The sequence below is a fragment of the Hypomesus transpacificus genome, unplaced genomic scaffold, assembly GCF_021917145.1.
Source record: "Hypomesus transpacificus isolate Combined female unplaced genomic scaffold, fHypTra1 scaffold_55, whole genome shotgun sequence".
Taxonomy (NCBI): domain Eukaryota; kingdom Metazoa; phylum Chordata; class Actinopteri; order Osmeriformes; family Osmeridae; genus Hypomesus; species Hypomesus transpacificus.
In genome coordinates, this window is record NW_025814032.1 from 399,932 (window position 1) to 424,552 (window position 24,621).

The following is a 24,621-nucleotide window of genomic DNA, read 5'->3' on the forward strand; positions in this document are numbered from 1 at the left end:
TTGTTGGCAGACATGGGATATCCTTTCCTGGTTCAGCCGAGCGATCTCGTACAAAATTTTATTCGCTTAGTTATACACCGGGAGACGATATTAAGACTGCGATTTGATGTGCTTTAGTTCCCTGATGAATACCTAAGTTAACGTTACCGTTTCCCGTCACAGTCTGTAATTTATTTTAGCAACATTCTAAGCCCTTGGGCCTTATACCAGAGAATGTCTAATATAGGGAGCACAGCCACTCTTGGGAAACTTCCGGGTTCTGAACTGGTAGCAGTTCCATGTGAGGGCGCTAACGAGCGAGTGCAGAATGAATGGAGGTCTATGGAGCTATACCCCTCAAAATCCACTTTTCTCAAGATATAATTTTTTGTCTAGTAATTTGAATTCTGAATTTGAAAGGGGAGGCAAAAAAAATACACCCTGCTGGCTGTTAAATTTTTAAGTCGCCTTTCTGTTCTAAAAAGCCTTTGAAAATGTCATTGACGTCATACATATTGTACGACCAGAGCTACTGCTTTACGGCAAGCTCTGGTCACTTCCTTTTTTCTCTCAAGGCATCGACTACACAGCTGACAGGTTAGGCTCTCCCTGTCAATACACATGCTAGAAAGAGTTTTGGCTTGCTCATGTTGTTGCTAATGTTGCTAATGCTGTGACATTCTGATTTCATTTCGGATGCCATCAAGCGGGAACTCTGGTCGTATTAGTCCTTCACAGACCTCATTAGCCCAAAATGCTACTTGTTCTTGTATAATAGGCTACATGGTAGCCAACTTTAGGAGGCATATGTTTGTGTAATGTGTAGCCTAACTCAAGCTAATCATAAACGAGGCAGCATTACCATGTAACATTCTGTCATTTTATTTCAAACAAAGTGCCAAACAGTGAATTAAAATCTTCTACCAGTCCCCGCTACAGGTCCTGTCTGTTGGCCCCGACAATGAAGCACAAAATTAGTTAGTGTCCTATCAACATAATTGCACGTGTGAAAGGGGCTATACAAGTCATAAAAAATCACATCTAAAATAATATACATCATAAAAAATATATTATGGGATTCTAGTTTTTTGTCACATAGCCATGTGAAAGGTTGGATATGGAATCTGCAATCATAATTCATTCACCTGGCTTGTTTTGAATGGGCTGCTGGGGCGTGTTTGAGTGTCTCCGCTATGAGGAGCTCCACAGCCTTTTTCTCCCAGTCCTGTCTTCCATGTCAACACAGCGTCTGCAATTAGAAGTCATTAACTTATTGTCAGCACCAATTTGGACGTTGAATGCTATATGAATGTAGCCTGACGTTGTCATACTCATAATTCTAGTCAGAATATGAGTCTGAAAACTCTCCGTTGGGCTGTGACTACTGGGTGTGTTTCAACCAAACTCGTAAAACAAATGCCTCTTCGCTCAATTGGATAGACCTACAACCAATCAGAGCAACGCAATATGTTGTTTGTTGAAAACGAATTCAACCCAAGCGTTTTTTCGTGACATTGTTGATTACGTTACTGTTGATCATCTGTCCATCATCATATAAAGCCCGCCCTGGCAATTTCATTGGTCCGTCACGATTCTGGTTTTCTGTAGTTGTCCCCAATACGAGACCCTCCAGACCCAACTTCCCGAACTATTTTTTTTATGGGCGGGGAGAAGTTGGGCTGGCAGCCAGGCTAATATGAATAAGCCATTGTTCATGCATACCTGCAAACTCTGAAGGGCTGGAAAGGTGACACATTTTATACAGCCCCCCCCCCCAATATTGTCAATATTTTGCGTGCTGGACTAGGGCTATTTTTTCATGATCATAACAATTTTTTTCATTCAAAACAGGTATTTTCACTGAAAAGTGACAAGTTTGCAGGTATCATGGCATCTCCGAACACCTACCACTCTCTTTCGGAACTCCAGCACCTTAAGGCCCTCCTCAAGGTCTCGGAGTTCAGCCTGTGTTTGGGCCACCTGTAGGTCCATCACTGGCACCTCTTCAGTCTGTCTGCCCTGTAGTCGCCTGAATAGGAGAGCCTTTCGCTGGTTCTCCTCCAATGTCTCCATCTTCCGGAGCATAACCTGTAATGTGTCCTCTTCTTTGGCTCTCGACGAAGGCGGTCGCATTTTTCTCTCCTCCCCTCCCTGACCGTCCCTGCTTGACTCTGTCTTGTCTGTCTCAAGATACTCTCTCACCATCACTCTCCGAAACTAGAAGCATGGAATTAATTAGCTGGTTTCTCAATGCAATTGACACCATCTTCTCGAAGACAAGCTCGGGTTCGGGGGAACCCAACTGTCCTGACGGGACGTTTGCAGCTAACTACACGATGGACACGTGGGTGAATTGGCGTGTCGCATGTCTAGCGGTGCTTTCCGTGGAGGACGTTGAAGACATCTTCATGTTCGGAACCGCGATTACAGGCTTTCTGCTGTTTGGAATAGGCGGTGGCTTTGTATATCGAAAAATCAAGGAAACGGCTGCGGCCATCAAAAGCCCCGTTAGGCTGCTCGACCTGATTGATGCAGTGGGCAGAGCTGTTGGAGCTCAGACTGTGAACTTACAATGCAATATGGATTACAACAGGGATAAGTTTGCGGCTCTGCAAAGGAAGATGGAGGAGTTGGAGACCTTCCTGAAGGGTGGACGTGAAAATTGAGTCGCGGCTACTCGTCAAAACAACCACCCCAATCTTATCTACTTTCGGCCCCGTAACCAGCACAGGCCTTGGCCAAGGCCGTTGCTAGAAAACAACTCCCCTGGAGAGCGCTGAAGCTAGACTATTTTGCTCTGCCCTTCCCCCCCACACCAACATCTGTGGTTTGGTCTCTGCCCGGGTCATGACCAAGGATGTCTCCTTGCCAACACAATCTGCATAGGGAGAATCGGACCGATTGTGGCCTAGGTTGAGGGTGCCAACCCGCACACATTAACTTTCACCTACTACAGATATCACCACCCCCCCACCCCCATCCAACGCCTTCGCCTGCTTGTTTCCCCAGGGTGGCTCCCCGTTGCAAGTAATTTGTTTTTGTAAATGTTGTTGGGCTTATGTGCTGAGGTTTTTGCCTGTTCCCACACTGTACTCCTCTAGGAGCATTATCTGGGGTTTGCCTTTTTCTCTCCTCCTCTCTCCTCATGTTATGCTGTAACTTTTCTAGTTGGCGCCGAAAATGGCTGCCTAGGTAGGCTCTCCTGCCAAAGAAAATTCCTTGTCTGTGCAAACTTTCATGGCGAATAAACACCAATTCTGATTCTGATTCTTCTAATTAAGGACAAGTAAAACAAGTTTACAAGAGTTTGCATGATTGGCATACGCTGTGGTTCTTCTAGATTAGCTGTAACATTGATGTAAATAACAAATGTTACCTTGAATGGTCTTTGTCCAAGATGGTACAGCTGAATGGGGTATACAAAGCATCAGTACAGTGTTTCTCAAACATTTTCAGACCAAGGACCACTTGGCCAATAAATAAAACTTGCGGACCATCTAACTAAATAGTAGGCTATATCAGAACAACAGGCTTCCAGACCTGGAGAAAAAAATACAAGTTTTGAGACTGCTTAACGATCCGAGTGTTAATCAAGCACGGAGCCAGACATTGTAAATATTCTAGCCCAAACCTAGGATATATGGGTTTGATGTGATGCAGATAGGAATTTCCACACAAAATGTTTGGCCATTATTTGAGCGCAAAATAGTTTTGAGATGCATGTAAAATAAACTGCAGTTTTTCAATTGGTAAAACCTTGTCTAGTGATGCCATCACTCCGGCCCTGCTCCCAGCCATCCTCCCTGACGCGTATCGTTACGCGTACGTCTGTGAAAATTGGTAGCTTATCTGAGAACATTTTTAAGAAAAGACGGGCTATGGACCCAACCAACTCTATTACGAGGGGAGAACTCTCTCACATGGTACAACCAGAGAGGCTCTGGTCAGGGCCGGACTTAGGGCGGTGGGGGCCCCCTGCCAACTCATAGTAAGGCATATCTATCTAGGCATGTCATTGTCTCTCAATAATTTAGAACAGTTAACAGTTTTGTGGAACTACTTGGCTGATTGGCTGCAGCCAATTAGAATCGAGTATTCACCCAGACCATGGTATAATTCAGATTAATTAAACATTTTAAATAGACTTCAGCAATTAACATGAATTATGTTATTTTGTGTAGTTGTTTGTTCAGAATTGTAATCTCTATTTTATTCTTAATTTATCCAGAATCATGCAGCTCTAAATACCTAGGGGTATGGCATTTGGTGATGCAAAAGTTTTAAGTCAAGCTTAAAGTTTTGCTTTAAAACATAGCCTTTAAGGTTGCCATGACTCATACAATTATTGTAACTGTTATAAACGGTCATTCATCACTTATACATCCTTTCCCAGGGACACAGTGCTAGGCCATGTGGCGGTGGTAGGATATTCTGTACAGAAATGTAAGTGGAATGTAGTTTATGTACTTAGTATTAGCATATTGATAATGATATTAAAACGAATAAACTTAATCCAAAAACAGATGTCATGTACAACTTGGAAGAATTAGTGACATGATACTCTTATAGATTTAAAGTATATTTACCCCATTTTCTTTAAAGGTCACATGAAATGCTGTTTTTGGATGCTTTTATATAGGCCTTAGTGGTCCCCTAATACTGTATCTGAAGTCTCTTTCCCGAAATTCAGCCTTGGTGCAGAATTATAGCCACTACGAGTAGTCCCACAATGAGCTTTCCTCAGAACGCGCTGTCTCTGCGTCTCTAGCTTTAAATGCTATTGAGGAGGAGAGAGGCGGCACGATGCGCTAATGTTTACAGTGGATGTATCGCAATGGCTCGTAGACCCGTGCTGTAAGATGCCTCGAATTTGCCCATTCTCATCTGATAACCCTGGTTTGCAGAGCTGCACACTCATTCATTTCAATGTGGGGAAAGGCGGATATCGCGCGTGCCATAACACCAACAGCAGAACGGTTATCCACATAACAACTAAGTGTACAACACTGTTACACTGTATGTGTATTCACACACATAATTGATGCTATCTACCTTTACATTAGCGACGGTACCTCAGCTGTTAGCTGCAGAGCTAATGTTACCGCCAGATTCTAAGGGTAGCAAGCTAGGTAACCATATAGTAAGCAACAAAATGTTATGGCGTTAGTTGACTTACTTGTCCGAGGTTTGTAGCTTGACCAAGGAGAGTTAGTACATATATGCATTTTCACTATTTCAACATTTCTGGAGGGTTTAACCTATTGGCCTACCTCTAGCTAGCAAAATCTGTTTTTTTTATTTATCTGACAGCAGATAAACAGGCTAAATAGGCCACATTTCAAACCTATGTGTAATAGCATGCCCCATTAAATTTCTGCAAATACATTTATATATTTAAAACTATTTCTGTAAAGAGACTCATTTCCAGATCAAATCCTCCTGCAACTCCTGCAAAATCTCTTCTGAAACCCCAGTTTCAGCGATGCGTTGACATGGGCAAGCGCAAAGTTTTGCTCAGGGGCAGACTAAGGGGCAGGTTTTCTAAGGAAGAATTGTATATTCTGTGATGACTTGTCTTTGGAAATGAAACTCTTAAGAGTTGCTTACCTTTTGTTCACATTTAACAATTTTGTATTACAAAATTATTGGAGCACAAATTTGCATTGTGTGACATACAGCTTTGGTGAGCTATACAAAGAATGTTTGCTTAATCATGTTCCACATCACACATTGATTTCTTTTATACATGTTTATAGTAAAGAATGAAAGACTAAATCAGTGAACTATTTTATTTATTAAAGCTATGTTTCTGCATATGAGAAAGTTGATGCCCAATTACATGCTGGGGCGGAGCTGCACATGAATTACATGTATTGTCTACATTTAAACGTGCTGGGATGCCACATTTTATATTGTGTGTGATTGAAATTCCTGTAGACTATGGCTACATTACAAAAGTGGCAGAACTGAGAGCAGTCCAGTGTGATCCCTCCACCTCTGGATAAACCACTGATAATGCACTCGAGATCCATTGTCCTACGACCAAAGAGCGACGTAACGGCAACGTAACGCATGGTACCAAGATTAACGTATCCAGCCGACCAAGGTATGACGTCGCGGCAACTTTGTCCACAGGACCAAAAATAAGGTAACCAGACGACCAAGGTACGACGTCGCGGCAACATTGTCCATGGGACCAAAAAATAACGTATCCAGCCGACCAAGGTACGACGTTGCGGCAACATTGTCCATGGGACGAACTGGCAACATTCCCTTTATAACATTGCCACGATGTTGCCAGAAGGTAACGTCTCGGGTTACCAACTGAGCACTTACTGGCAATGTTGCCGCAACATCATGTGTTAGCTAATGTTGCACTCAGAAGTCAGAACTGACCAAATGCTTTTTCGCACTGAAATAAAGACAAATATTTGAAATTGTATTTGGTCTTCTTTATTGCCTACAAATAGAAATCAAATTAGTATTTTTATTGCCTATTGTTCCTACAATTTACGTGATTCACCATGTACCGTCCTGTCACTGGTGTATCAGCAAATCTATTTCAAGATTATAGGGGGTCATTATTGGCCAAACAACCTAAACTAATTCCCCTATGGTTTGAAGGAAGATGGGAAACTGAACAGTGTATTAACATTAACCAAATAATGCCAATACCAATGGAATCACAGTTACGGGTTAAATCAGAGCAAGAATGGTCAAATTAAGTTTTAATATAATCATTTAATCATATTGCAAATGAATGAAATCAATGAAGGTTAACTCTTACCTACTCTACCAAGGGCCAGATTAACAAATTCTGGGCCCCTGGGCACGAAGGCATCATGAGCCCCTCCCACCCCTCTCCCTATCAACTCAACCACATATATGTAAAACTATTTCGGTTATGAATTCAATTGATTGTTCAGTAGGCTATAGCAGCCAATGAAAAATGAACAGCACACAATCTATAAATATAATTAAATCGTACATACCAGCATGTAATAATAATAAAGATGCCTCTTACCTTAGAACATCTGCCTCTTGATTTCGTCCTTGAGAATTTAGTCACCACGTCATCAAAGTCCAGCTCTCTAACAAGTTCGGACTCAATAGCCATCAATAAAAGCGCACTAAGGCGTTTCTGACACATACTTGTTCTGAGTTCGTTTTTTATTCTTGCCATTTGTGAAAACGATCGTTCCCCCTCACAATTAGTTACAGGTAGAGTCAAAAAAAGTCTGAGGGCAACAAACACGTTTGGAAAGGTTGATTGTAGGCTGTTTCTCAACAAAATCTGCTGCAGTTTTGAGGGTGATTTATCCTGCTCACCTTCTACAAAGAACTTAAATTGAATGAGCTTGTCTGCAAAGCTCTGATCTAAATCCATTGGGTAAGCAGAGGAAAGTGTATTGGCCCGCTTACGAATATCACTGGTGTCAGACTCATCGTCATCAAACAGAACTCCAAAGCATTCATTCAGAGGCCTGTATGCATCCAGACGTTGATTGAGACAGCTGAGTAACTGATCAATTATCACGTTGAAAGTGTCAACTTGAAACTTGTGGCTCCCCTCAATTGTGACTTCATGCTCCCTGGTTTCATCGGCAAATGCTTTCCGTTTCCTTATCCGATGAAGGTTGTGCTGATAAGTTTGACACACATCTTTAACACCCATGGCAGTCTTTTCAAATTCTGAAAACTGATCCCGAAGTGATGCCATATAGTCTATGCAAAGACTCAAGTAGTCGCACAGCAGTCTTTAAATCAATGTCGCTTTTCTGCAACAGCTCACTTGTCACCTTGAACCTGTGTAGGACCGCATCCCAGAAATGGGCCATGAAGGCTGTTTCCAAGCGTTCCATTTTGCCACACAACAAAGCTGCCTCGTGTCGTGTATCGGGAGTTTCGTGCATGTCACCTGACAAACTCCCCAAAGCATCCCTTATTGAGCTGTAGTTCTTCCAAAGTGCTGATGTTGAATCTGCGCGACAGCTCCATCGTGTGCTTGATAGGGATTTCAGAGTCATATTTACTTTGATGTCAGCATTGTGAAAAACTTTATTCCACCGTTGAGTTGACGCAGCGCAAAAACTGTACGTGGACTGCAGTATCCCAAAAAAACTTCTAGCCTCTTGGCAGCTGTTCTCAATGGTATTGACACCAACCAAATTCAAGGAATGTGCAGCGCACGGTATGTAATGTATTAGTGGTTTTTCTTTTTTTAAATGGGCCTGAAGGCCGTTGTATCGGCCGGACATGTTACTGGCGTTGTCGTATGATTGGCCTCGACAATTAGACACATCCAAGCCCAGGTCACTGATCATTGCAAGTACACTGTCAGCCAGGCTCACCCCAGTATGGCTTTCAATAGGCTCGAATCCAATAAATCGTTCAACAACTTTCCGCTCATTAGTGACAAACCTGAAAATAAAAGTAAGCTGGTCCACATGAGATAAGTCCGGTGTTGAATCCACGATCACTGAAAAATATTTGGCATGCTGTAGCTCGGGTGCAATGACCCGCTTTATTTTCTCCCCCATTAGCGCAATCAATTCCTCGCATATTGTAGAAGACAGATAGGATGTACTGCCTCTACCCTTCTGACCATATTTCTGGAAACTGAGAAATCAGCTCTAATATTCCCAAGTAGTTTCCATCGTGCGCTGACCCTAGAAGCTCATCGTCGCCACGGAATGGGAGGCCTCTCTCACTTAAAAACTTGATCACGGAAACAACGCGCCTCAGCACCTCTTTCCAATACTTGCTCTCTCCTTCCAGTTGCCGCACAAGGGATGCATCAACAGTACCAATTGCTTTACATCGCTGTAATAACGCAAGCATATTAGTTATATGCTTTAAACTCTTGTCGTGTTCAGTTATGCGATCAGAGTGCTTCCAGTCGCTGAATCCTATGACAAACGCAGTTGTTTTTGTGGACAAAACCTTGCAGGCAAAGCAGTACACATGTCCAGTACTAGGTGAGTAAATCAGCCAATCTCTCGAAACTATTTCTCCGTTCTGTAAGCGGCAAGAAAACAGATCATTTGATAGGGAACGTGTCCTACCCCCAACGTCCCGGCGTGTTGACGCTGGATATTTTGCCGCTCGGTTTTGGAAGGCAGACACCCCGCTTTCAATTAACGTTGTCCGGAGTCGCTCATCTATTGTGCCCCACAAAGACGGGTCATTTATATTTTCATGGGTTGTGCTTGAGCTGGTGGCACCAACCTTTGGGACCGTGTCGCATGTAGCACTGCTGGCTCCAGGTGGTGGTAAGAGACTCTCCGGCGGCTCGGGCTCGCAAGCGGGACTGGTGGTCTCACAATCAGACTCATTGCTGATGACATTAGCAGAGGAGCTAGCAACAGGTGCCTACTCTGATGTGCAACTAGCAACCTCTTTTTTTTAAAAGCTGTCGATTGAAGGCACACTTTGGAGAAGAGCTGCTCCTCTCGCTTCTTTCTCCTTTTTTTGTTTGCGTTTAACGTACCCGCTAGCACAAGGAGTGCGTCGATCCATTTTTTTCTTGTCTAGCTAGGCTACAGTACGATTGTCTTAATTTTGTCAGCCTTTAGGCCCGGGGCCCCTACTGTAAATTAAACCCACCCTCCCTTACCATTGTACCAATCGTAAAGGGTATGTATTCTGGTCGGAAATATTCACACGATTTAATTGGTCAATTTGTCGCGCTTAAACAGTGAGTGTGTAAACATTGGACAGTTGACTTGCTCATTTAAATTTATTTCAGTTACACGACATGTCGTCAGAGGCCCCCTGGTGGTCGGGGGCGCCTGGGCAACTGCCCCGGTTGCCCATATGATAATCTGGCCGTGACTCTACCATGATTATTGTAAACCAGAGATAGAAAGCAAGAAGTGAGGAAGAAGGAGTAGGACAAGCCAGAGCTGAGGAGAAGGTCTCAGAGATCAAGAATCCACAGAACCATGCTTCACAATTCCTTTTATACCGAAGAACAACTACAATCACACCACAATCTTGACCCTTCAGGGTTCTACAGTGCAAGCATTTCACTCGCATTTGCACCTAAAAATAGGTATGTGCGAACTTGAAAAATAATTTACGAGCACAGGGCACGAGTGACGGGCTGTTGTCAATACACAGAACAACAGCGCAATGAAGTTAAGCATACCATTGATTTCACATGGAAAGCAAGTGACAGAGTTGCGACTGTATGATGTGAACATAGCATAATGACTCGCGAGCGACGATTCGCAACCAATGGGCCAGAGAGTTACGACACTCTCTGATCTCACCGACCGTGATCACTTGGTTCAAGTCATAGGCTGTTTATCAATACGAAAAACGCTGAGAACACAAGTACATTCTTTTGAAGAACGTTCTGGCAAGCCTCCTTGCGAGACTGGTCTTGCAAGGACGCAAGGACGGACAAATGAATTGAGATGGTTAGGGTTTTCCTGGACTCGCAGCATTATGATAACTCTGACTAACTACAAAAACTAGATAACAAAATTTAAAAATGGTCCGTCTACCTGTAATTTTACGTTTTCTGTAGCCCTTGCTAACTTACAGTACCTGTTAACTAGTGTCTGCACTGCACTGAGATGCTACTAGCTAGGTTATCGACAAGTCGGAGTAAATTTACAAATTAGCCGTTTCATCAATAAAATAAGAACATTTTCAGCGACTGAACTGCCTATTTCTCGTCACATTTTAATTCAGATGCTGATTTACACGTACCGTTTAGCTGAGAGGTTTGTCCGCTTCGCTTGACATCTTGCAATGACTTCTGGGAAATCAGAAGCGTTCTCGCTGGTCAAGTCACCATCCGATACATCCTCGATAAAAGGGGCGGATCAGGAACATTTCCGGGTATTTTGGGCGTTCTTGGTGACTTGTGTTCTTTGGATTGGAACCATACTTGGGCAATAAAAGATGACGTCAAACGAGTTCGCAAGAACACAAGAATGGAAAAAAACCTGGATTGATAAACAGCCATAGAGTTAATGGCTGTTTATCAATCCGAAGAACGCAAGTACAATCTTTTGAAGAACGTTCTTGCAAGCGTCCTTGCAAGTCCGCAAGGACTTCTGGGAAATCAGAAGCGTTCTCGCTGGCCAAGTCACCATCCGATGCATCCTCGATAAAAGGGGCGGATCAGGAACATTTCCGGGTATTTTTGGCATTCTTGGTGACTTGTGTACTTTGGAATGGAACCGTACTTGGGCAACGAAAGATGACGTCCAACGAGTTCGCAAGAACGGAAAAAAAACGTGGATTGATAAACGGCCAATATAACTAGAGTAAGCTACTTTTGTCTTCCATTCATTTCTCTGACAGGTGCTCAGTGGTGCAGTGAGGCAAGCGAGAGCGCGAAACTGGACCGCGCCATCTTTCCATTTCCGACTATTCCGGTCTAGTTTTAAACAGTGGCTCTTTTTTTCCCTAGCTCCAAGACCTTGTGACCTCTGATAAGAATCAGAGACATGATGCAAACTTCACGGAAATGTATGTTGTCACTGTATAGTATTCCTTTCACTTGGTGTTTAGAAATAGGATATAGGGCTGAATATAGGGCTATTCTAGATGGAACTCATCACATATGTTGCTTTTTTTCTTCCTGATATGAGTATAATTTCCAACGCATTGTATCGGATGAAATGAACTGTTAACATGAGCAGTTCCGTTGTTGTTCTTGCCAGGCAAAGAAAGCTTCATAGTTATTTTGGTAACCAAAATCTTCCATAATGCAGACTTACCATAGCTTACTGTCAACTTTATATTCAAACAAAATACCACGGAATTCACACTGCCTTCAATTTAACATCAGTGTAGAAATGTGGCCTGTGTTTTATATGTTCATCCTACAAAACCAAACGCCTATTAATGTATATATCGTGATCTAACAAGACTTGGTAATAATGTTATAAATAAAAACTTGAGAACTGTGTCTAAAATATACTTTTGAACTATTGAACATTTGCCTTTGAAAGGGGTATATTCACTGAACCATTTAGGCTACAAGACGTTTCCATCAGATGTAAGTGGGGGTGAAACATAGTCACTGAGGAGTTTCATTGTCCCACAAAAGCAGTCTGGCTTGATTACACGATCAAAAATAATGGGTGTGTTTAACTAAAGCTTCTGAAGGCAAGACTAATATTATTTAAATATATATAATTTGTTATTGTGGTTAACAGTTAAATAATTAATCTTCGTCTTTGCTCCAGATATACATGTCAACAATCTATGCTCGCGCTTAACATAATATATTTGCCATTATGTCATGAGCGTTTACAAAAAATCAAATCTGTTTTAAAATAACGGGAATAAACTATATTAACAACATTTCAAGTATGTGTTACAACCATTTGCTAAACTTGCTACAACAGGGTAGGCAACTCAAGCCATTTCTCCCTGTGCTCATTCAATATAAGTCTATGGCTCATTCAGCTCAATGTAAATTGGCTATCAGCCAGTGTGAACTTTAGTGCTCGTGCCCTATTAGTAACCGCAAGCACATTTGCAGGCAACATTTATCGACGTAGGCAAATAAATGGGGTGGTAGTTTACCCATTTCGGATTGGTTTCAAATTTTGCAAAAATCAGGAAAAATTATTCTATGAAAAAGCTAGTAGTATGAGCCAGGTTCGAGAACCAAACAAAAATTATTGGGGGAGATAGTTTTGTAAATGTTGACTGGAGTAAATAAAATAAAAACGACCGGAAGAGTCGGAAGTCAAACACAAAATGCAATACCTACATCCACCGGGGCCGTTGCTTCAAGCCGAGGGGCGACGGGTGGAGGATTGGTTAGTATCCGCGAGCACATTTGCAGGCAACTTTTATTGACGTAAGCAAATACATGGGGTGCTAGTTTACCCATTATGGATTGGTTTCAAACTTAGCAAAAATCTGGAAAAGTTCTTCTATGAAAAAGCTAGTAGTATGAGCCAGGTTCGAGAATTGAACTCGTAAATGTTGACTGAAATTAATAGAATAAAAACGACCAGAAGAGTCGCTGCTTCAAGCCGAGGGGCGAGGGGTGGGGGCTTGGTTCGGCACTACCCTTACTTAAATCAAAAGTCTTTCAATAGGTGAAACTATCTGACTAGTTACTACTAACCTGAACTCCATTGCCACAGCCTAAACTTTGTCAATCTGTTAATGAAAATAATTAATTTCAGCCTAGACCGTACAACGGAAGTAACGTTAAATCGAATTCAACCAGCACAATCGCTACCAACACAAACACAGTCTAGTAGTAGTAGTACAATTTACCGGGGCAGCTTCTCCACACAGGGCTATATCACATTTTGCCTTGTTACTGACAATGATCGCTACTGTAGCCAACTTTTTGAGTTTGTTTGAGATTACTTTATGTTGCATTAATCATTAGAGATGGACATGGTCTTCGGGCACACTTTGTACATCTCTACTGTATCTCCCTCACACATAGCATTCCACTCAACTCACTTTCTTCCAACTTCAGAACCACAACCCCCCGTCACAATAAAAGCCCACAAGGAAATACCTTACATACCTCCCCTCCTCCGAAAAGAAACGTCCCCGTTTCGAAAGGACAGACAGACAAACACGGCACAAAACCCAGGAACATAGGCAACACCATGCTGAGAACCTTCGACTTCAACCGAACCAGACCAAGGCCACCCCAATGCCACAAAGGACAACCCATGCTCCCCCTGGGTCCTGCTCCCCCATACTAGACAGACTAATACATGTATCAGAGAGCAAGTGACCCACAAACAGAAAACACACATACTCCTCCAAATATACCAGTTTGACTGACACATGTTCCAGAGAGCAAGTGACCCACAAACAGAAAACACACATATTCCCCCAAATATACCAGACATGACTGACACATATCAGAGAGTACATGAGAAAATGAAAAATGGACACAGTAAACACAAATTCTGGTGAAGGTAGGTGAGGCAGACGTCTTGTAAGCGAAGCAGACGCCTCAGTTGAAGAGACAGGAACGGAAGAGGCGTTCGGCCACCGACAGGGGCAGGTACAACAGACCCAGGGCCGACACGTGGAGGCTCGAGGCGTTCCCATGCGTCGTTGCACCACCGCAGGGCCTCCTCCAGCTTCCCATTGATCTCCGGGATGAACCTGTACTGCAGCTGGTGGTGGCACTGCATCTTGGCCCGGCGGGATCAGTGGAAGTGTTGGAGCTTATCCCACGTGGCAAAGGAGATGATGGAGCAGCGCTCGCTGACGCCCTCCGCGTGGGGCCGTCCATCTTGCCCTCCTCCACGTGCTTCTGGCTTTCCTTCGTTTTGGATACCTGTCGTTTCTCCTTATTTCCTCTCTAACTTGAACTAAAACGAGAAAACTCCATAGGCACAACGTGCGGATTCAACACTCTACCATAACTGTGAAAAACAACTAAACCAGCACGGAGTTAGCAACAGCTAACGCCGACTGCACCCGACAAGCTCATCGACGTAGCTAGCAGAGCCATGCCAGGCCCTAACGAGAAATAAATAAATAAAATCCATCCCACCGCTGTCACCAATGTAGCCGACTGTTTGGGTTCGTTTGAGATTGCTCTATGTTGCATTAATCATTAGAGACGGACAGGGTCTTCGGGCACACTTTGTACATCTTTACTGTATCTCCCTCACACATAGCATTCCACTCAACTCACTTTCTTCCAACGTCAGAGCCACAACCCCCCCTGTCACAATAAAAGCCCACAAGAAAATAACTTACACTACCACTGACATTTTTATGAATGAGGGATTTTCCCCTAAATAAATGTCAAGCTTATTTACGTTTTGGGGGGCATATTTTAGATACTGAGATAGATACTGCTGGTAACGTTGTTGTTAAAATAAGCTTCAAAGGGGGTTATTTATTAATGAATGAATGCAATATGAGTAGGCTAAATGCCTGAAAATATCACGAAGGGAAAAACTTACAATGACGTTTAAATCATAGAGATAAGGTCCATTTTTACACTGGTCCACCAAATGTATTCGTTTGGTTCAACTATGAGGTTGCTGATCACCATTTCCTGTTGCAGGGGAAATGAAAGACCACAATTTCATTCTACTCTTCACTCTTAGTATTTTGAGTTGTAAATGAGCAGGAAAAAAATTCTTTTTAAATCTATGTAATCTTTATAAATAATAAGTAGGCTATGCAATTTTATATAAAATATACAGAAACATCAGTTTTAAAATGTAATTTAAAAACGGACCCCTGCAACCAAGCAAGGCAAGCAAGCACACCCTACAATTTCCCCAGAAATTGTACCCTCTCTAGTTCTGTAAGAGATGACTCCTGCCAGTCCAATTTGTATTTAGATTTGTCCATTGCTTTTCATGATTATAAAACATTTGTTATTTTATTCTGAGCATTTGGAGACAGTACCATTTGTATCAACTTAAAATGATGACATTCTACTAATAAAAAAAACGTTTTGTCAACGTCCTATCTCTTTTTCACTCAATTTTCTGATTATTATTTAAGGTGCACGAGGCTTATGCCTATCAGCCTAAATGTAATTCAGATTTTTATTTTATTTGTATAAATTACATTCAATGTACACTTATTTTTGAAAATACCAACAAATACATAAGTTAGATGTAAAGAATTTCTGTAACAAAATGTACAAAAATCTTGCCCATAAAGTTTGTCTTTGAAAACATTTATTGCTCACTTCCCAATCATGAGTGTCCCTCCTTTGCACACAGAGTACCAGTCTATGCTGTCTACAAGTATTGTCTTTTTTCAATTTCACTAAAACAGATGGCAAATCAAACATCTTCCCAATAGTTTGTTCATAGCATGTTGACCTTGGCCACCACCTGCTTGCAGCCTGTCCTTGCATACTTACGTCCCCCTACAGAAGGATAGTATTCCATTTCCCCCGCTAGACGCTCAATGTTGGTACGGTCTGGATAGAACCCCTCACGCGACATCTCATCCATGAAACACTCCATCACATGACTTTTCTCCAACAGGATCAAAGGAAGGAGCTCTGCCTCTGCCCATATTGGATGAATGTTCTCCAGAGTGTTGTGCAATATCAGGGATAATTCTTTTACCAAATTGTTGTGGCACCCCACTGCAGAATTTGTGATAGAGCCACTTGAGGAATTGTGCAGCAGGTGTTTGGTGATGTGGCCATGGCCCAGGTTGCTAAGGAAAAGATAAACGGCGTTCAGATACTCGTTGGAGTGCTGTGAGATCACAAGGTCCCTCAAGGTACCCAGTATCTCGCCATGCATGTGCTCAACTTCATCAAAGATGAAGACTGGAATCTTCTCGTCCTCCTCAGCGCGTGTAACCATCTCTGTGACAAGGGTGGACAGGGCGCGGGCACAGTACCAGGCTTCGGTCTCGAGGGGGCAGTGGTGTAGAACATAGTACTGGAGCACCAGTGATTCCCCCACCACTGATCGGAAGTGTCCAGCCAGGAGACGCCCGATGTGGCTTTTCCCCACTCCACTTGGGCCGTGCAAGGATAGGACCAGGGGCTTACTGTGGACATAGGTGGAAAGGTAATCCTTCAAGTGTGACAGCAGGGCCTCCACTGCCCCCTGCTGACTAAACACTTCCCTCCTTAGCGTCTTCTCTAAACCCTCCAGGTCATATCTGAGGACGTGGTCATCAAGGTTTTCTATTGCATTGTACACCTGGAGAGGCACAGGGGAGTGAGATAAAGCAAGATAGAGAGTGAGTACCAATACCCATACTATATAGTATGTCTGTCATTAGAATCTACCATACTAAATAGTATGGCAGAATGGGTATTAGCACCCACTGAGAGAGAATATCATTGCCTATTGACTGAGTCAGCCCTCCAGACTATATAGCCTACCTGCAGAAAGACAATGGCCAAGAGCAGGAGGAGGCAGTTCTTGGCACGGCTCTGTTCCTGTTTAGGCGGCGCCCTGCAGTCACCTCCACTAGGAAACATCACACGGGATCTCCTAATTTTCTTCCTTTTCTTCTGGTAACTATTGTAAGAGGGTGAGGACATTGTAGAGGGGGTAAGGCTATCAAAGGTAAAGATTTTGGGACTGGTGCGACTGGCGGCCCCGGTTTGGACCAGACCCATCCCCCCGTTCCCCGGCCCCACCATCATCTCTAGACGGCGCCTCTTAATGGCCTGGTACTTTAGTTTGATCCGAATCATGGCCCGCACAGAGGAAGAGAAATGGGAGAAAGTGAGAGGCGCAGATTGCATCTTTCCGTCTCCCTCTTCCTGTTCTTCCATTTCTCCCTCTATCTGAGACCCTGATAGTCTGTCACAGATGTCCTCCTGCTCACCCATCTGAATGAGATAGAGACAGAAGGGAGAGAGATGGAAAGAGTGGGAGAACAAAAAACGTATTTCTTTTTATTTCAATTGATGGGGTAATCCCTATTGTGAAACAGACTTCTAAGTTTTACATTTGTAATCAATGTCCAATGGCCAGTCTGTCTCAATTTCCTTTTTAAGAACCTAAAAAGTTCTTAACTGAGTATATGTTTGTGTGTGCATGTTTGTACCTGCCACATTTTATTTCCCCAAATCTGTCGAAAGTTTAAATGGTGAGAAAAACTCTGAGGATGAGTTTCACTTTCAGACCACTGAGGTTCAATCCGATGCATTTTCAATGGACCTCACCATTTTAAGAAAGAATAGAGTTTTGAGGAATTCTGTTCTAGTATATACTGTTTCGAAATCATATCAGCCAAGCCCAACATCTAAACACACTACAACTGATTAGAAAACAAGATGCAAAATGTTACTGCATAGGACGCCACTTAATCAACACACAATGCTGGTTTTAATATTCCAAAACATAATTCCCTATTGGGTATTAACGTGTTTTAGGGTAGAATTAAACAAATTCTCATGTTATCTCATGTATCAGTAATTTGAATAGGTATTACAGGAATTATTTATGAACAGACCATTAGAAGAGACAATATCATATTTTTCCACTATAACCCTTTTTTAGGCTGTTATTGTGGATGGCTCAAGTTAACTCCCACTCCAAGCTACTAATGTTTCAGTGTGCCAAATTTCATATTAAAATGTATTATAATACTTGCAAAGCAAGAGAGAGTGTGTGAATGAGAGAGATGGCTATATATGACTATTTCCTGTCTTACAAAACCAGCCAAGTATCAATAAATATATTCCTAATTTATGGTGGTCTTAATCAAAGTCCTTCCCCCTTTCTACCCCATTGCAGATCAAACCATACTCAACCCCCAAAAAGTAAATCATTTTGGTAGAAGGCTCACTTTTCACCATAGTTTATGACTTTGTAAATAAAGAGAAAGCACACAGTTCCAGATATTTATGTCAAACCCAGTTACTCCCCCTCACAACACTAAATGTTGAGTTCTCGAAAGCATGGTTTACTTGGAACAAAGCTAGCTTGAGTTCCTAGAAACATAGTTTAAGCCAGCATTTGCCTGCAGACAAAGGGGCTGAGAAAGGCTGATACTGTCCTGCAGGTACAATCGGTAAGTTTCTATCATTAAATATATTTTTCCCAATTCACATAAAGTTTGCATGAGACAGGGGCAGCATTCCTGGCATTCTAAAGCTGTCCCTAACTTTTGTATTTTAGACCCATATGCTGACTCCATTTCCTTCCTGTTGGTCTCTGCTACAGCTCTCTCTCACCAGTTAAACACATGCAGACAGACAGGAAGACAGACGCACACATTCAAGTTATGAAATGTTCCGAAACAGATGCTTCTAGTCGGAAGTGAATAGAGAATTAGAATTAAACTGGCCAGAGGTCGGAATTAACAGTTGCATGTACCTCATCCTTCCATTGTAAATTCCAAACAGAAAGAGAAGTGGTCTGAAGAGATGTTGGAGGGGCGAGAAATGGAGAAATGCAGGAAAAACAATCTGCCTACCTTGACAGGGAGATGTAATCAAGCTTCAGGAATGGGACTTTGTCCTCTAGACTTGTTGCACTTCTATGTGGAGAGAGGAATGAATAGTCCTTTAGAAAAACTTTCAAAGCAACTGCGACTGAGAGAACCACTCCTATCTCTCTCTATCTCACCCTGCCCATTCCAACTCTCCAGACTCCTCCCACTTCCTCTTTTTCTAGACTTATTTCTCATCTCTCATTCTACTCGTATTCTGCTAAATAATACTAACCCTTTTTACAGATTTTTTGTGTTTATGAAACCATTCCACTCTTCTTATGTCAGTTAAATGAATGTCACATTAATTTGTACAAAATACATTCATTTTATGGCTTTCTCTGATTTAGCTGATAGGGGTGCTACCTCATTGCCTTTGAATTTGCATGTGAAAGCAAACATGTAACATGAGCCTAATACAGTGCATTTCCATTTTTGTACATACAAAAACACAAACTTTTGGCCTAAATGTAGGAGAATAAAATGGTAGAAGCAGCTAGTCAGTCAGATTTTAACCTCCTCTTTTATGCATTTGATACCCTAGTTGAATAAATGCAAAAAGACTAAGGGCATGCACACTGGGTTGAATAGGTCCTGAGGACATCCTGAAGAAGTCCTGAAAGTCCTGATGAAAATAGCTCCAACCTTATCTCAGGTATGTTTTGTGTGTTGAATGCCTTATTCATGGTGAATGAATGAAGCAATTGTATTCATAACAACAATACAGGGAAATGTCCAACTAAAACAAGTTTATTAATGTCAAGTAAAGGGGATAATTTTTCATAGTTCTTTGGTTACACTTGATAATATAAACCCATTTAAACCATTGCCATTTATTGCACCCATGCCATTTTTTGCACCCTACTTTATATTTAGTTAAGTAGAACCTCTTGTATAGTATAGTTAGACTTGTTTAAACTTACACCACTTATTTAAGATTTAGGCCGAATCCCAACTCCCCCTTACCCCTTAGTTTTGCGCGTTCCCATGAGAGCTAGTGGTGTCCCAATACTCTTTTTGAGCTAGGGGAAGGGCTAAGACTAAGGGGTATACACCCCTTAAAACTAAGTGAGATCGGGAGCTTACTTGAAACCTAGGGCTATGTGAAAACTGCGCGACCGGCAACAATGGCGACCATATCATCCAGAGAGTCCGATAAATGTAATATTTTCGGCTTAATTAATTGATAAAAAAATTATGACAATCTTGTTTTGTGTTATATACAGTCATGAACATATATATTTGCAACCATTTTCCTAATTGAAACGTTTCTAAAAATCGCTAGTTTGGTACGCTAATGTTACAGTTCTGAATTGCACAACAGTCCCGCATTTCTTTGACTAGCATGTCTACAGTTCGAAGTAAACTCCATTAGCAGCGAATTTCGTTTAATATCAGTGCATAACACTACTTGCTTTGGAGATATCGATACGTGCTAGATGACGTACCTGTAACCAAGTGGTGTCCCATTTCATAGGGCTATGTAGCCCTTACCCCTTACTTTCGAGGTCCAAGGGCTAGGGGTAAATTAAGGGGAAGGGGTAAGGGGGAGTATTGGGATTCGGCCTTAATCCTATATGTTGAATGTATGCACCTTCCTGCCAAAGTAAATTCCTTGTCTGTACAAACTTTCATTACGATTAAAACCCTTTCTGATTCTGAACATTTTATACAAAACAACAGTTTTATATATTGGAGCTATATGTAATGTCATTACTTCAAGCAGGTCAAGCAGCAAAGCTGCAGAAGCAACCTTTGTCTTTCTCACTTTTCTTATTGGAGGCAAAACAGTGAAGCTTCGAAGGCAACCTATCGAGTTTTGTACTTTTCTTATTGGGGCCCAAACAGTTTAGCTGGATAAACCCTACCATTTATTGGGTATGCTCAAGTCTACGGTGAGCACAACCATTGTTCTCTCTCATTGTTACGGTCTCTCTCTCTCTAAGGGGAGATGGTTGTTAGTTTCTCTTCTCCTGTCTTTCAGCTCTCAGGTGTGGTGCGTTTCCGGCCTGATGACGTGGGCGTGTCCAACAAGGCTCATCGTTATCCAATCGGAGGAGCTCATCACACTGTATTTAGCTGTCAGTATGTGTTTGTGTTAGGTGGGGAGAGGTTGGTAGGAACTTTGTTGGTAACATTGAGCATTTGAGTATTACTGAATATTGAGCATTGAGCATTGAGCGTTGTATCTATATTGTATTTAGTTATTGGTTGTTGGGAACCGTAGGGGTTTTGTGTTACCTGTATTCTGGCCCTTGTCCTGGACGTCTGTGGAGTAGGACTAGGTAAGATACCCTGGGGTTTACATACACCCGTAGGTAACCCTCTATTATACACACTAGGTTAGAAGCTAGCGGCTGTCACCCTGTGTCTTGTAGCAGTGAGGTTAGTTGTAGTTTAGTTGGTGTTAGGAAGGAGTAGAGGGGTAGGGAAGTTTAGGGACCTTTTGTATTATTTCTTTGATTTGACTGACCGCTGGCACTGCCCTACTCCTACCCCTTTGTTGTTGTTGTCCCTCCCCCATTGTTGTTTGTCTATATAAATGTATATGTGTACTCATTAAAACCGTGTACACGGCATTTTTGGTTGTGGCAAACACTTTTATTGGCGCTACCCTCTCGCATCCCTCACCACTGTGCGGCCTAGGGCAGTTGCGTGCTCCTCCTCTCCCGAGCCATTGGAGGGGGCGTAACAGTTGGGGGCTCGTCCGGGATCCAAGAGTAAAGCCTTTGGTCCGCACGCTGGTGAGTGCTGCGGGTAGTTGGTGTGGTTGTGAGCCCTTGGGGTTTTTGTCGTTTGTGCCACGTTTGGTTAGCTTTGTTGGCTTTGTTGTGTGTGTAATGCCTGCCTCGGCAGTGTCCTCTTTTATTGAGGAGCCTTCCGTGGTTCTGCTAGAGACGCTGCGTGAGGACCTTCACGCCATAGCGGACCACTACGGTCTGGAGCCCCCGAAGCAGGCCCGTAAGGCTGAGCTTCTGGCCTCGGTCAGGGAAGGCTTGGTGGAGAAAGGGGTGTTGGTCGAGGAAAAGAAAGATGTGGAGGATGTCGAGAGACAAACGCCACCTCCTTCTCCGGGATTGTCGACAAACAGTGTTAGTGCTACTCCTGGTTCTATTGCGGCTAAACTCAGGGTGAGGTTGGCCCGACTGGAGGGCGAGAGGAAAGAGCGAGAGCAGGCCAGGCTGTTTGAATTTGAGCTGGAGAAACGCAGGATAGACGCGGAGGTAAAAGTTTGGATCAGACAGCTCGAGTTAGAAGCTGGTGTAAATAGCGGCCCTCCACCAAGTCAGACGCTCCAATTTGACATGAGCAAAAACATAGCTCGTTCAGAGAGACGGAGGTGGACTCTTATTTTGGCGTTTTTGAGCGCATCGCTACCGCCTTGAAGTGGCCCAGAGAGGTGTGGCCGTTGCTGCTGCAATGTAAGCTGTGCGGAAAGGCACAGGAGATCGTGTCGGCTTTGCCGTTGCAGGACAGCTTACAGTACGAGTGCGTAAAAACCGCAGTACTCCGTGCTTATGAGCTGGTCCCAGAAGCGTATAGGCAAAAGTTTCGAGGCCACAAGAAAAGCCTGGGAAAGATGCATGTGGAGTTTGCTCGGGAGAAACAAATGCTGTTTGACCGGTGGTGTGCAGTCAGTAAGTGCAGTGACTTTGCTTCTCTCCGGGAGCTAGTGTTGGTTGAGGAGTTTAAGAACAGCCTGCCAGAAAGGCTGGTGGTGTATATAAACGAGCAGAAGGTAGCAACATTGTCCCAAGCCGCAGTGCTAGCTGACGAGTTTGCCCTAATGCACAGGACAACGTTTAGCGCGCCCCGTCCCGAGTCTCGGGGTGTCGCTGCCTGTAGTACCACCACCACACCGACCAAGAGCGCTCCTTGGTCACTCCCCCCCTCAGGTCGTCGCAGTAAGGACCGCGAGTGCTATTACTGTCACCGGAAGGGACATCTCTTGGCAGACTGCAGGAAGCTGCAGAGACAGAACGCGCCTAACGCGCCGTCTACCAAACCCTTGGCGTTGCTCCAAACCACGTCTGACAACAAGGGCCAGTCGTACATACCACGTCAGTCATCAGATGCTGGTTACGGGCCATTTACATTTGCCGGGTCAGTCTCGTTGACTGGTGATGCCAAGTCTCAAGTCCCCGTTCAGATCCTGCGCGACACAGGAGCTTCCCAGTCCGTCACATGTGTTGCCATGGTCTGATGGGACGTATTGTTGTGGAAATGTTCTATTGCAGGGAATAGTAATGGGCTACGTTCCAGTGCCTTTGCACTTTGTGTACATCCAGTCGGATCTAGTTAGTGGACGTTTTAGAGTCGCTGTTGTGCCTAGTCTCCCGGTAAAAGGGATCACCTTAGTTATGGGGAACGACATTGCGGGAGGCCTGGTGAAGCCAGTGTTGGAGGTCCTCGATGTCCCTGAGGTACCTGCTACCTCATCTGGTTCAAGCGCTGTGTTCCCAGCATGTGTGGTGACGCGAGCACAGTCACGGCGGTTGGGTGGTGTGGTTGGGCTGGACGACACCATTTTTGCCCCAGTCTTTCGTGCTGACGATGTCCCTAAGGAAGCACCACATAGCATGGGCCGGTCTTCCACGGCTGGAGAGTCCATGTTGTCAGCTACGCGGGACGACTTGGTTAACGCGCAGAAGTCAGACCCCACACTCAGGGCTTGTTTTTCTGCGGTTGTGACTCGTGAGCGGGCTGATGTGCAGCCCTTGGCTTACTTCTTAGAGAACGGAGTTCTGCTACGAAAATGGTCTTCACACCAGGGACCCGACACAGAGTGGAGCACGGTCGTTCAGGTTGTTGTGCCGACTCTGTTTAGGTCACAGGTCCTGTCCTTGGCCCATGACACTCCCTGGTCAGCACACTTGGGTGTTACCAAGACACACAACCGTGTCTTGCAGCACTTCTTTTGGCCGGGTTTGAAAGGTGACGTGGCCCGTCACTGCAGAACCTGTCACACGTGTCAGCTCATGGGAAAACCCAACCAGGTTATTCTGCCGGCTCCACTCCACCCAATTCCTGTGATGGGTGAGCCTTTTGAGAAGGTGATAGGTAATGGACCGACACAGTCGACTAAGACAAGGTCTAGAAACCAGTACCTCCTAACGGTTATGTGTGCAGCTACTAGGTATCCTGAGGCTATACCGCTGCATAACATCACCACCAAGGTAGTGGTCGCAGCCCTGTTGAAGTTCTTTTCCACATTTGGTCTGCCGAAAGAGGTCCAGACAGACCAGGGTACTAACTTCACTGCTAACTTGTTTGCCCAGGTGCTTAAAACCCTCTATCACACACAGGGTGTCCAGCGCTTACCACCCGGAGAGCCAGGGTGCTCTAGAACGCTGGCACCAGACTGAAAGCGATGTTGAGGAAAAATACTGTATGGACACAAAGAACGATTGGGACGAGGGTGTTCCTTTTGTTCTGTTTGCGGCTAGGGAGGTAGTACAGGAGTCAACCGGTTTCAGCCCTGCTGAGTTAATCTTCGGACATACAGTTCGAGGGCCCCTAAAGTTTCTAAAAGAACAAGTACTTGACACGTCAAGTCCTCCAAAACACGTCTTGGAGTACGTGAGTGCGGTCCGCGAGAGGCTGCATTCAGCGCGCGCTCTCGCTGCAGAGATGTTGTTAACCACACAGGGGCGGATGAAGGCGCGGTTTGACCGCAAGGCTGTGTATCGGTCCTTGCAGCCTGGTGACCGTGTCTTGGTCCTGCTGCCTGTGCCAGGCTCG

General features: G+C 43.8%; 1 protein-coding gene across 1 annotated transcript; it reads right to left on the minus strand.

Moving 5' to 3' along the window:
- Positions 1–15,204: 15,204 nt before the first annotated feature.
- tor4aa (torsin family 4, member Aa) lies at positions 15,205–19,030 on the minus strand. Its single transcript, XM_047017372.1, has 3 exons — positions 18,865–19,030; positions 16,817–17,272; positions 15,205–16,631 (listed from the first exon to the last, which is right to left on the minus strand). The coding sequence occupies exons 2-3, from the start codon at positions 17,270–17,272 to the stop codon at positions 15,774–15,776; spliced, it is 1,314 nt and encodes a 437-aa protein (XP_046873328.1). The 5' UTR covers positions 18,865–19,030; the 3' UTR covers positions 15,205–15,773.
- Positions 19,031–24,621: the final 5,591 nt, after the last annotated feature.